At 53.4% G+C, this 12792-nt stretch overlaps 1 protein-coding gene across 2 annotated transcripts; it reads left to right on the top strand.

Annotated features, from left to right (window-relative positions):
• Positions 1 to 6: 6 nt before the first annotated feature.
• LOC124468029 (signal-induced proliferation-associated protein 1-like) lies at positions 7 to 12536 on the top strand. Of its 2 annotated transcripts, XM_047020588.1 has the most exons (10): positions 7 to 300; positions 694 to 969; positions 2518 to 2904; positions 3139 to 3265; positions 3726 to 3846; positions 5115 to 5131; positions 5444 to 5525; positions 5667 to 5757; positions 6606 to 6684; positions 10071 to 12536. In XM_047020588.1, exons 3-10 carry the CDS (start codon positions 2678 to 2680, stop codon positions 10212 to 10214), a joined length of 888 nt encoding a protein of 295 aa, XP_046876544.1. In that variant the 5' UTR covers positions 7 to 300; positions 694 to 969; positions 2518 to 2677; the 3' UTR covers positions 10215 to 12536. The 2 variants fall into 2 exon arrangements, with proteins under 2 accessions (XP_046876544.1, XP_046876543.1); XM_047020587.1 differs by lacking the exon at positions 5115 to 5131 and having other exon boundaries at positions 5427 to 5525.
• Positions 12537 to 12792: the final 256 nt, after the last annotated feature.

Raw genomic sequence — 12792 nt, 5'->3', positions numbered from 1 at the left:
GTCGACGGCCTGTCTCCAGGGGGCTTGCAGTGGGGACGGAGTGGCAGGGGCGAGGCCCAGAAGCTGCCCTGCCTGCTGGGGGGTGTCGCCGAGTCGGTGGTGGCTCATCGAGAGATACACGCGGAGGGTGGTGTTCAACTGCTGCTGCCGCGATGTGATTGGCTGGAAGGCGGTGACGGAGAGCAGGGCGGAAGGCGGGCCTTGTCTGGGACATCTTCTACGAGAGGGGGGAGGCGGGGTGTCAATTAGCGTCATGGACAGCCAGGTGAGGAGATACGAGAAGTGGTGCAGAGACTGGAGGTGGGTCAGTTGTTATGGAAACGTCCTCACGTCATGGTCTCACTACTGTTTTCTAGTTGTGCGGTGCGTTTCAGGTGCAGTTCCTGTTTCCCAGTAAAAAATGGCCTTGGACAGATTTTTGTCACATACTGAGTGGATATTTACTGAATGGTTACATACTGAGTAGGTCAGCACCACCATCATCTAACAATAGGTGTGTTCGACTTCATGCAGCGCCGGCGGGCGCCGACAGTCGGCTGCAGCCTGCTGCCTTGAAGCTGAGACTGCCATTGGCTGCTTCAAGTTAGCCGGGCTGCAGGCGGCTGCGGGCGCTGCATGAAGTTGAACACACTTATCGTCATCTAACATTGTCGCCTGACGCTGTCCCTGTCCTCTTCTCGCCGTGGCCCCCAGCTGGTGACGCGAGGCTGCGAGGCGCGCGAGGTCACGCCCCTGCGGGACGGCGTGGGCCAGCCAGGCTTCCTGATGAGCGAGGAGGGGCTTCGTGACGGAGCTGCAGCGCTTCGGCTACGCGGAGAGCGGCGGGCTGCAGCTGGGCGCCCGCGTGGTGCGTCTGTGCGGCCAGGGCCTGGTCCACCTCAGCCCCGACGAGAGGGCGCGCCTGCTGCGCACCGCACACAAGATCCACATCACTGTCATCCCCCCGGACGAGAACGGAAAACCTCGCAGGTCAGGAGGGGGGCAGGAGGAGGGGGGGGGAGAGATGGATGGACGGGTAGGGGAGAGATCGTTAGAGTTTGGGGAGGTTGGAGGGTAGAGGAGGGAGGGGGAGAGAGAGGATAGGAGAATGGGGCAGGGATGAGAGATGGATGGATGAACAGGTAGGGGAGTGAGGGTTAGTGTTGGAGGGAGGGAAGGAGGAGTTAGAGGAGGGGGGGGGGTGAGGAGAAGGATGGGGAAAACAGGACTCCAGGGAGGGGTGGGGAAGATGAAGAGGTAGGAAGAGGTTAAAGAAGGAGAGAGGGGAAGGACAGAGGAGAGGGTGAGGACGGTGAAGGAGAGGGGGAAAGGACAGGGAAGGAGACAAGGGAGAGGACAGAAGGAGGAGAGGGAGAGAGGGAGGGAGGGAGGGAGGGGAGAGAAGGGGAGGAGGGAGGGAGGGAGGGAGGGAGGGAGGTGAGGAGGGAGGGAGGGAGGGAGGGAGGGAGGGAGGGAGGGAGGGAGGGAGGGAGGGAGGAGGGAGGAGGGAGAGTGCAAGGGACACAGGGTCGGGGTCGTAAAGCAGAGTGAGCTGTCTGACTGGTAATGCTGATGAGGGGATGAGAGCTTAGCAGGGGAGGAGGGGGGAGGAGGGGAGATGAGGGGTGGGGAGGGGAACAAATGAATTGAGAGGGCGCCGTTCTGAGGTCACAGCTTACTCCATTGTTTCTGGTGAGTCCTAGACTGTGTCACACCAGCTGCCTCACCACCAATCAATTCCTCTAATGGTCTCTAATGACTCAGGACTAGGTCACTGTAGCAGCATCAGGCCCAGATCCTCCTAACGTCAGCCAGATGGGGACTGCCCATGGAGCCTTTTAAATCATAATAAAGTCTCCATTCAGCAGACACTTTGATCCAGAACAACATACCATACAGGTGGGATTTGAGCTTGCGACCACTTGATTAAGTCTAGTAGTAGTAAGTCGAGAGTATTCCAGGTCTGTACGCTCGCTCACAAACACAAGGCTCACCGCGGCCAGCTACCAGCCTATTAAAAACAACCCGCTCATTAGTAGATTCAGTTTTGACTGGAACGTTCAGACACAACAACAGCAGAGCGCGCGGACTGTCAACCAGACTGTCGTTTCTCACAGCCAGGAACAACACTTTGTCGTCCTCAGAGCACAGGGAGGTTTTGCTGTTATGTAAAAGCAGCGTGATACTGATGAATGCTAATACAGACCCATGATGCACTGGAGGAACAGACCCACACAGCATGGTTCAAGGGATGGGGCAGAGCTCAGCGGTAGAGAAATTCACTGCAGTTCAAGAGGTCGCAAGTTCCAATCCCTTCTGTAAATTGCTTTGGATAAAACCTGTTAAATAAATGCATTATTATGTAATATGTGTAGCTTAGCAGTGGAGCATTTGACTTCAAATCAATAGTTTGTTTATTCAAATCCCCCCCACCCCAATCTTGTATATTGCTTTGGATGAAAACATATTTTTTATGGATAATAATAACAATAAATCTGTATTCATTATTATTATTTTGATTTTGTCTTCTGCCTCCAGGAGTTTCTCTGAGCTGTACCAGAAGGCCATCCAGGATGCTGAGCGTAAACCTGGGGAGGGCCAGTCTGGGGAAGCCTGGGTGCTGGATGAGAGGGAGGAGGAGGAAGAGGAGGAGGAAAAGGAGGAGGAGAGGAAGCAAGGCGAGGGCAGGGAGGCAGAGATGATAGAGATGGAGGTGGAGGGAGGAGAGGCAGAGGATCCCCGGTCAGACAAGGTCCAGGGTGAGGAGGGTCAGACGTCGCTCCTCTCCCCCGCGAGCCTGCCCCTGCTTCGGGCCACTTCTCTACAGGAGGCCCCTTCCCTCCAGGCCCCAGAGGACCCCGCCACCCAGCTGACACGAAGCTGCTCCCTGGAGAGGGAGCCTCACTGCAGGGACATATGTGACAGGTATGGAATCCCTCTCCTCCTCTGATCCGCTCCATTGTGTGTACGCGTCGAAGGGGTTTGAAGAAAAAGCTTTCAAGCTATCAACGTCAAATCTTATCCTAAATCTCTACAATCCTGAAGATTACTTGATCGCCTCAGAGATTTTGTTGGCCCCCTAGATTGGATTGAAAAGCCGGTCTGCATAAACAGCAGATTAGTTTGTGGTGGCACTGACCCCGCCTGCCTCTCTGACAGACATGTATATGACAACGTGGGCCTGAAGGTGGACGGCCACATCTACGAGAACTCCGGCGAGCTCCGAGACGCCACGCCCGACCTCATCCTCGCCGTGAAACCCAAGGTCCCTCTGGATGGAGAACAGGTGAGCCATAACCTGCACAGCCCGGGAGGGAGTCAGGTGGCTGAGCGGTTAAGGAATCGGGCTTGTAATCAGAAGGTCGCTGGTTCGATTCCTGGCCGTGTCAAATGACGTTGTGTCCTTGGGCAAGGCACTTCACCCTACTTGCCTCAGGGGAATGTCCCTGTACTTACTGTAAGTCGCTCTGGGTAAGAGCGTCTGCTAAATGACCCAAAAGTAACCCACTTGCAAACAGAAGCCCACCCACAATACCGATTTCACAGGGAACAGTCTGTATTTGCCAACGCACGTCGCACATACTTTGTAATGTGCACCTGGTGCATCATTTTTCGGAGATATTTTCGTTTTTGGGTAGGCCTTAGAACAACATGGGTAGGCCTGTGCCTACCCAGGCCTACCCTTGGCTACGCCCCTGGTTTGTCTGTGGCTGGAGGTAACGGATCCTGTTCTTGTGTGTGTGCAGTCGGTGGGCGCTGAGCTGGGTGAGGACGGCGGGCCCTCGCTGGCCCCCTCCCAGCTCTCCTGTCTGGACAGAGCAGAGAGGAACTCCAGAGCTCTCAGCCTCCACTACTCCATCACCAAGAGTGGGTATCTCCCCCGCCCCCTCACACACACGCACACACCCTCTGACCTGACACTTGATGGCAGAGAGACAGGCATACAGACAAGCAGATAGACAGACAGGCAGAGATAGACACAGACAGATAAGACTGACAGTGAGCAGAGAAACAGACAGTCAAACAGACAGTTACTCAGACAGATAGGTAGACAGGTAAGCAGTCAGACAGACAGCGATGCCCGTCTCACAGCCCAGACAGCTTGTGAAAAGAGCGAGCGGCGGAACAAAGGATCCGTCAGAGAGAGCGACAGAGTGGCCATTATGTGCCCGAGGAGAAGGAGAGGAACCTGGTGACACTCAAGCTCATTCACCACAGACACTGGAGCCCATGGCAGCTGATATGAGCTAATGGTGCTCCAAACCAACCATTACTACTGCTCAGAAGTGGCCTTGGCTGTAATTGAGCCTCAAATCCTTTTTTAGCCTCCAGACCCTTTCTCCCCTAAACCCCTCTCCTCATTATCCTCCTTTACCCTCCCACCCCACACGCACCCCCACCCCCAAACCCCCCCCATCCCCTTTGTCCCTCGTCTTTCATCTACGCTGCCCTCTATCCCCCTAACCCAATACCCCTCCTCCCCCCACCTCCCCTGCTCTCACCCCCCGCCCCCCTGCCACCCCCCACCAGCCCCAGACTAAAGGAGGGACAGATGGGGGGTGGGAGGGGGGCGGTTTAGGCTGCCCCAAATCGAGGAGCTCCCTTTAGGCCATCTGCTCTCGCCCTCCATCGCTGCCGGCAGGCTGGGGGAGTCATCACTCTGGTTTCGTCAGAGCGCACACGTTCATCCTTTCAGCAACGGATGAGTGTTTTGGGGGGGGGGGGGGGGTAGTCTCGGATTCGGAGCTTTCCGATTCTCTCTCTCTCTCCACGCGCTCTGCTCAGAGGAAGGCTGTTCTGTCCTTCCTCCAGCATCTAGTCTGTCATATATCCAGACTGCTACACATCTAGAACCCAAAGGGATGTATAACCTTGTGCATGTATCTATCATATGCTATATCTATACTACCACAGACTGACACATATATAGTCTACCTCATATGGATGATCACATATCTAGACTATTAACATCTAGACCACCACACATCCAGACTACAGCGCGTGGTGACACCCCCCCTGGTGGCAGCTCTTTGTCATAGCTCACCAAGCCATCACGAGGATGAATGTGATCCTGTTGCGTTGCCGTACTGTCCTACATACAGCTCTGTGAGCAGCCTCCTCCTTCCCTCTCCCATTCCTGTCAGAGAACACAGACTGACGCCCATGTCTCCTCCTTCCCTCTCCCAGTCCTGTCAGAGAACACAGACTGACGCCCATGTCTCCTCCTTCCCTCTCCCAGTCCTGTCAGGGAACACAGACTGACGCCCATGTCTCCTCCTTCCCTTTCCCAGTCCTGTCAGGGAACACAGACTGACGCCCATGTCTCCTCCTTCCCTCTCCCAGTCCTGTCAGGGAACACAGACTGACGCCCATGTCTCCTCCTTCCCTCTCCCAGTCCTGTCAGGGAACACAGACTGACGCCCATGTCTCCTCCTTCCCTCTCCCAGTCCTGTCAGAGAACACAGACTCGTCAGAGGAGGAGTGGCAGTCCATCTCTGACCTGGCGTCAGCCTGCAGGAGCATCCTGGAGGCCCTGTCACGAGAGGGTGAGGCTCCCAGCAGCTCCACCACAACCACACAGGACCACACACAGTATGACCACACACAGCATGACCACACACACCCTGACCACACAGGACCACACACCCTGACCACACACAGCATGACAAAACTGTTCCATGTTCCAGACCGCAGAGCAGGAGATGGGAGTCTGTCTGGAGCAGACGGATCCTCTCTCAGCGGACAGACCGACGGCAAGATCAAGGACATGAAGGACAGGTATGTGTGGTCACACAAACGCACACACACACACAGTACACACACACATGTACACACACACATACACACGTACACACACACACTCACTGTTTTAGGCTGCTGTGTGTCTGCTTGTCCTCTCCAAATGGTGTCTGGAGTCAGAGTCTCCTGGTATGGAAGAGTGCGTGTGCCTTGCAGTGAATCCCCCAGGTATCAGGTGTGTGTGTGCTGAGTGTGTGTGTGTGTCTCCGCTCTGCAGTGAATCCCCAGGTATCAGGTGTGTGTGTGCTGAGTGTGTGTGTGTGTCTCCGCCCTGCAGTGATTCCCCCAGGTATCAGGTGTGTGTGTGTGCTGAGTGTGTGTGTGTGTCTCCGCCCTGCAGTGATTCCCCCAGGTATCAGGTGTGTGTGTGCTGAGTGTGTGTGTGTGTCTCCGCCCTGCAGTGATTCCCCCAGGTATCAGGTGTGTGTGTGCTGAGTGTGTGTGTGTGTCTCCGCCCTGCAGTGATTCCCCAGGTATCAGGTGTGTGTGTGTGCTGAGTGTGTGTGTGTGTCTCCGCCCTGCAGTGATTCCCCCAGGTATCAGGTGTGTGTGTGCTGAGTGTGTGTGTGTGTCTCCGCCCTGCAGTGATTCCCCCAGGTATCAGGTGTGTGTGTGCTGAGTGTGTGTGTGTGTCTCCGCCCTGCAGTGATTCCCCAGGTATCAGGTGTGTGTGTGCTGAGTGTGTGTGTGTGTCTCCGCCCTGCAGTGATTCCCCAGGTATCAGGTGTGTGTGTGCTGAGTGTGTGTGTGTGTCTCCGCCCTGCAGTGACTCCCCCAGGTATCAGGTGTGTGTGTGCTGAGTGTGTGTGTGTGTCTCCGCCCTGCAGTGATTCCCCGGGACACCTGGAGGAGAAGGTCTCCCAGCTGGAGGCCATGCTGAAGAGACTCCAGGACGACCTGCAAAAGGTACTTCCTGTTCAGACACCCTGACCCCCCCCCCTAACCACCCTGCCCCCTCCTCTACACAGCATCCTGCCCACACAGTGACGCCACCCAACCCCCCCCCCCCCCCCCTGCCTAACCAAACCTTACCCCCTTCCCCACCCATAGCTCCCCTCCCCGCAGAGTCCTCGTTGGTACAGCAGACACACAAAAACACCCGGAGGTGATAGAGGGTAGGGGCAGGGTGGGTCTAGCCCCAGCAACCTGTCTTATCATTGGGCAGGGTGAGCTGTGGAGGTGAGGGTCCTGGCTGGAGGGACACCGGGGGGCGGACATGCTCACTCTTTCAACACTTAACCACCAATGGCAGTGGAGGCAAAAACAACAACAACACCAACAATAACGCTTGGACTCCTGAGCTACTAAAACAAACAAGACCTAACCGTGCTCGACTATGAGAGTGGAGGAGTGGAGGGAAGTTCGTTCCCCCTCCAGGATAGGTTACCCCCGCCCCCCCCCTCACTGCCCCCCCCCCCCCCCCTCACTGAATCTCAGTTCCTCCAACACCTGACAAGCAGACGGGCTACTTCTGTCATCGCCGCATGCTACTTTCAAGACCTCTTAGCACCATCTTCTCCCTCCACTGACGTCGTCTGACTTCTCCAGAAAGTGACTGAGTGACCAGGTCTTCCTGGGACTGCAGGGCCTGCACAGCAGCTCTCATGCTGCTGCTCTCACAAAGACACGCTCACGACCCCATACAGAGCACCTGCTGCTGAAGAGGACCCGGAAGAGACATGGATTTTGGGGAAGGGGGCGTGTGTGTGTGGGAGAGAGAGAGAGAGAGAGAGAGAGAGAGAGAGAGAGAGAGAGAGAGAGAGAGAGAGAGAGAGAGAGAGAGAGAGGAGAGAGAGAGAGAGAGAGAGAGGAGAGAGAGAGGAGAGAGACAGAGGGAGAGACAGAGAGGGAGACAGAGAGAGGAAATGGGGGAGAGCAGAGAGTGAGAGAAGGAACCAGGGAAAATGCAAACGGACGGTTTCCAGTGGTCTTTCAGAGCGTCATCAAGCACACCACCAATTGGAGGAAACGGGAGATCTAAATTCGAGAAACAAAATTCACACAGTTGAAGTGAGACTCAGTTCCGAGCCAGAGAGAACAAGCCGGTGCAAAAGCTATTCACCCAACTTGGTCTTTTATGCGTGAGACATGACGCTCAGACATATCCAGTCCTGCAAGTGTGTGAACGGAAATGTTTGTCACAACTATTCTAACACCAAACACAGACAAATCCTTAACCTTTGTTATTTTCTGTAAACGCCCTCCTTTTCCTAACACCTCCATTAACCCTGTATTATCATCAATCTAGTTCCTCTAGGCCACAGACATCTAGCCAATAGGGAGGCTCCCTGTCCAGGAAGAGGACAGTCATGTGATACCTGTAAGACCCTGTGATTGGTCGTTGTGTGAACATCATGCAGTGTTGGCTGTCTGCCCTGGAGACTGAGCACTGTTGTCATGGTGCCCGAGGGCCAGAACAGCTCCAGGAGCAGCCATGTTGGAAGGTCCTTACTGAAACTAGAGTGTTATTCAAGCACACGAGGATTCCCTGTAGCAGTGGGTCATTTGAAAGGTTGGACAGCCACCTGTAGCAAAGTCTGAAATTGTTTCCTTTTTGGAGAGTGTAAAGCTAGATCTCTACCATCCAGTTCTTCCAAGGCTGTACTAGAGTCAACTACGGTTTCTTGGTTACACTAGTAAACTACAGTTACTAGGGTATGTTCGGGTCCACTACAAAAATGTAAAGTATGGTTCCTAGGGTTACACTATAGAATACTAAGATTGTGAGGGTAAGACTATAGTAAAGTATACTAAGGTATATACTGTAAGCAGTAGGTTAACTAGGGTAACACTGTAGTCCCCTAATGAGTCAGATTGATGATAATACCAAACTCTTCATTCTACACTGAACTGTGAGAAGCCCCCCTCCCTCCATGTCCGGCTGAACAAACCTCTCTTGCCATCTTAGATATTCAGACCAGTAAATCAGACAGGAATATGCTTACGATGACATCAGACCCAGCATGCCTCGGTATGACAGCTTCCTGCTCAGCCAGACCCAAAGCTGTGGTTTCCTGTTCTCAGTCACAGGCCTCCAGCAAACAGGAAGTACTGTGGCAAAATCACCCAGCAAACAGGAAGTACGGTGGCAAATCACCATTTTAAAAGTTACAAATGATGATTTGATCATCCTGGAGGTTGGGTGACACCTAGTGTTAGGTGATGATATGTTGAGACTCATCTTACTCGATAACTGTATTTGTACCCACTCACATTTGGTGTGTCATTCATTTATAATTGGATATTGGACATCAAAATAGGTGGTTGCCATAGTAAACTGTCATCTCCGCCATAAGAACGTACACAGTTCATTTGGTTGTCATTGATGTTTTTCTGTGTTGATGACTGAGAGTCAATGAGAGTGAGAGATAAATAGAGAGATAGATAGATAGAGAAATAGAGAGAGAGAGTCTGTAAGTTGTATGTCTCAACCCATTGTGTAATTGTGTGTAATTGTGCTGTCTATGTGCAGTCATCCCTTACCTGTCCCCCTCCACTTCAACCACCTCCCCTTCCGCTCTCACTTAGTCCACCTCATCCCTTCCCCTCCTCCACCAGCACCTCCTCATTCACATCTCCACCCCCACCTCTTATCCATCCATACAACCCATCACCTTACCCAAAGTCCCCCCACCTAGCTCCCCAGCCCCACCCACCGTCCCTCCTCCATGTCCATCTCCACCTGACCCCCACTCTCCCACCCTCCCCCTGTTCAACCCCCCACCCACCGTCCCTCCTCCATGTCCATCTCCACCTGACCCCCACTCTCCCACCCTCCCCCTGTTCAACCCCCCACCCACCGTCCCTCCTCCATGTCCATCTCCACCTGACCCCCACTCTCCCACCCTCCCCCTGTTCAACCCCCCACCCACCGTCCCTCCTCCATGTCCATCTCCACCTGACCCCCACTCTCCCACCCTCCCCCTGTTCAACCCCCCACCCACCGTCCCTCCTCCATGTCCATCTCCACCTGACCCCCACTCTCCCACCCTCCCCCTGTTCAACCCCCCACCCACCGTCCCTCCTCCATGTCCATCTCCACCTGACCCCCACTCTCCCACCCTCCCCCTGTTCAACCCCCCACCCACCGTCCCTCCTCCATGTCCATCTCCACCTGACCCCCACTCTCCCACCCTCCCCCTGTTCAACCCCCCACCCACCGTCCCTCCTCCATGTCCATCTCCACCTGACCCCCACTCTCCCACCCTCCCCTGTCCACCCCCCCAGCCTCCTCCTCCTCCCAGCCATGGTGGTCTGACAGACGGGTGTTGTTGTGTGCCGCCCCCTGGCAGGAGAAGGAGGACAAGGCGGTGTTGCAGGCTGAGGTGAAGAGCCTCCGGCAGAATAACCAGCGGCTGCAGGAGGAGTCCCAGACTACGGTGGCCCACCTCATCAAAGTCACCGAGCTGCTGTGCAATGTCAACAAGCCCTGCTAGCTCTGTCACCGCACTGTAGCACACACACACACACATACACACAGTAGCATGTGTATGCACACACAGACAAACACACACACACACACAGTAGCATGTGTACATACACACATACACATACACACATTGTAGCATGTCTACACACACACAGTATGGATACACACACGTCCACAGACACACGTATGCATGCTCGGCACATACTCAAACAAACACACACACAAAATCACACCAAGTCAATTGTGTACACATCACATTGACTATATACAATACGTGTCCCACCTGAACAGTACTAGATGTGTGCGCAGACACATATGAGTAAACAAAAGTGCACCCGCCACTCTCTGTATATAATCCCTGTCCCAGTACCCTGGGACGATCCTGGGGTTCAAAAGTATGCAACACCCATCCTAGTTTTCCGTGTCCTGGTCCTGCTCATGGACTGACCACATATACAGCCCACCCAGAGGCTGCTGACTTCACAGTACTTGTTTCTGTAGTGTGTGTGTGCGAGTGAGAGCGTGCGTGCATGTGTGTGTCACCATAGTTCTTCTATCTTACATACTTGACAAGTTGGGCTGAATAGCGCTTGCTTTCGAAGCAGTTCGACTGACTAGAAAGATGTTGCGTAGCATGTGAGGCGGACGTCTTCTCCACCAGAGCCAAAAGTGTGTGAACAGTGTGTCTCCTTACGCACACAAGACCCCCAGACCCCTTCACCTCTCTCTGCCCAGTGCCATGCACCCTCTGCAGGGGAACAGCTCAGTTGTGGATCACTAGAGGAGAGAGGGCCTGACAATGAGGTGGCCGCTGGCGTGGTCCTGCTTCAAAAGACAGAGTGATGTACACTGACTCCTCGCTCAGCAGCCCCATTCGAGGGACCGGGTCTCTTTGTTTCGGGTCATTGTCCCTCCCCTGGGGGACTCCTCAGTGCCATTTGAGTGTTTCTGAGCCCTTCAGACGGATCGGTAGCAGAGATGCCCATCTCTCATGACTCAGATGAAGTGCAGCCGACGGGGTCGACATTTTTTGGGACGTTTTCGTCAGAGGAACTGCGAGGATTTGTGACAGGAATGAAGACGATGTCGCACCGATACACCTCAGCTGTACATGAGACTGTGTCTGGAGAGTTGACCTTCATATTCTTCCTCTGTTGACTGTAGCAGCTACACTGAAGAGAAGTGTGCCCCCTGCTGGACTGAGCCTTGTCTTGCAGCTCTTAATTCCTCCACAAACAGAAGAGAAAAAAAAACATGTAGGCATTGAACTTAAAACGGACAGTCCTTTAGAAAAGAGTATTATAGTTACACATTTGTATTAAAATGTGTTTTGTGTTTGGCTGATGTCTTCAGAGACTATTCTGTGTTTGTAAGTGTGGCTTAACAGGGAGGGATGTGAAGTGTGGCAGAGGAACTGTCTATTCCACCCTCCAGTATGTTTGTGTGTGTCGCTGCAATATTTTCTCCTCGCACTTTTGGCATAGCCTCTCTCAGCACGGGCCAGGGAGACGTATTCAACGCGCCCAGGTTATGATTTGCTTGAAATGTGAACGTGGGTTTGTTCTGCTTCCCCTCACCCTGTGTTCAGGTGCAGCTTTGAAGACGCCAGAAACAATGGGAGGTCAAAGGTGAGCCCAGACGGCTCTCCTTCAACACTGTCTGCTGACTGGGGCCAAGGCAGCTGTCCTGCACCCTGCAGAACCACATACACACACACGCGTGCATGCACGCATGCGCACACACATACACACACACTAACATGTTCACACACACACACATTCTACACTCCAAAAGGGATGCCAAACAATCGCCAGTCACTCGGACTCGACGCTCTTCTTTGTTGTAAATACTCCTTTACTTCCTCTTGTAATTTTAATTTAGAGTCACTGTGATAACCAGGTACCAGCAGATTATGATATAACTCTGATTAAATTATAAATCTAAATTTATCTTTATGTGAAGACATGTAGAGCTGAAGGGTTCTGTGTTCTTTAGTGTATTGGGTTGTGTCTGCCCTCCAGAGTGGGGCAGACACACAGAAAGACAGACAGACATGCAGACAGACATGCAGACAGACATGCAGACAGACAGACAGACAGACATTAGCCCAGGAGTCCACAGGGGCTGTTTGATTCGTGCTGTCTCTAAGGGTGGAGTCTCCTGGGGCCTGGGCCACAGGGTGGGATGAGGGACAAGAGTATTTTCTGTTTAACTGTGTTCTGTATAGTTCATTAGATTGTAGGAAGTTGTACAAGCATGAAAACGATGCCCGGCAACTTCCAAGCTCCCCTCTGTATGTGTGTATGTATGTATAAAATGTAATAACTTATTAATCTTGCCAATGTGGAATTCCTTGTTAGTTGTTTTAATATGAGGAGGTGGGGTGGGGTAAGGGGGGGGGGGGGGGGGAGGTGGTGGAAAGGGGGGTGGGGGGGGGATAGAAAAGTCACGCTCTTTCAAAAGGACATGAAGAGGGTCTGGAAAGCAGAAACAAAACAGTATCTCTTTTGTAGACATTAAGACACGAGGAACAAAATTTCAGCAAAGTTCTTGTCCTATAGTATTACCTTGAAAATTATACTGCT

This window comes from Hypomesus transpacificus, chromosome 5 (genome assembly GCF_021917145.1).
Source record: "Hypomesus transpacificus isolate Combined female chromosome 5, fHypTra1, whole genome shotgun sequence".
In the NCBI taxonomy this organism is placed as follows: Eukaryota; Metazoa; Chordata; class Actinopteri; order Osmeriformes; family Osmeridae; genus Hypomesus; species Hypomesus transpacificus.
This window is presented reverse-complemented; position numbering and strand designations above follow the sequence as displayed.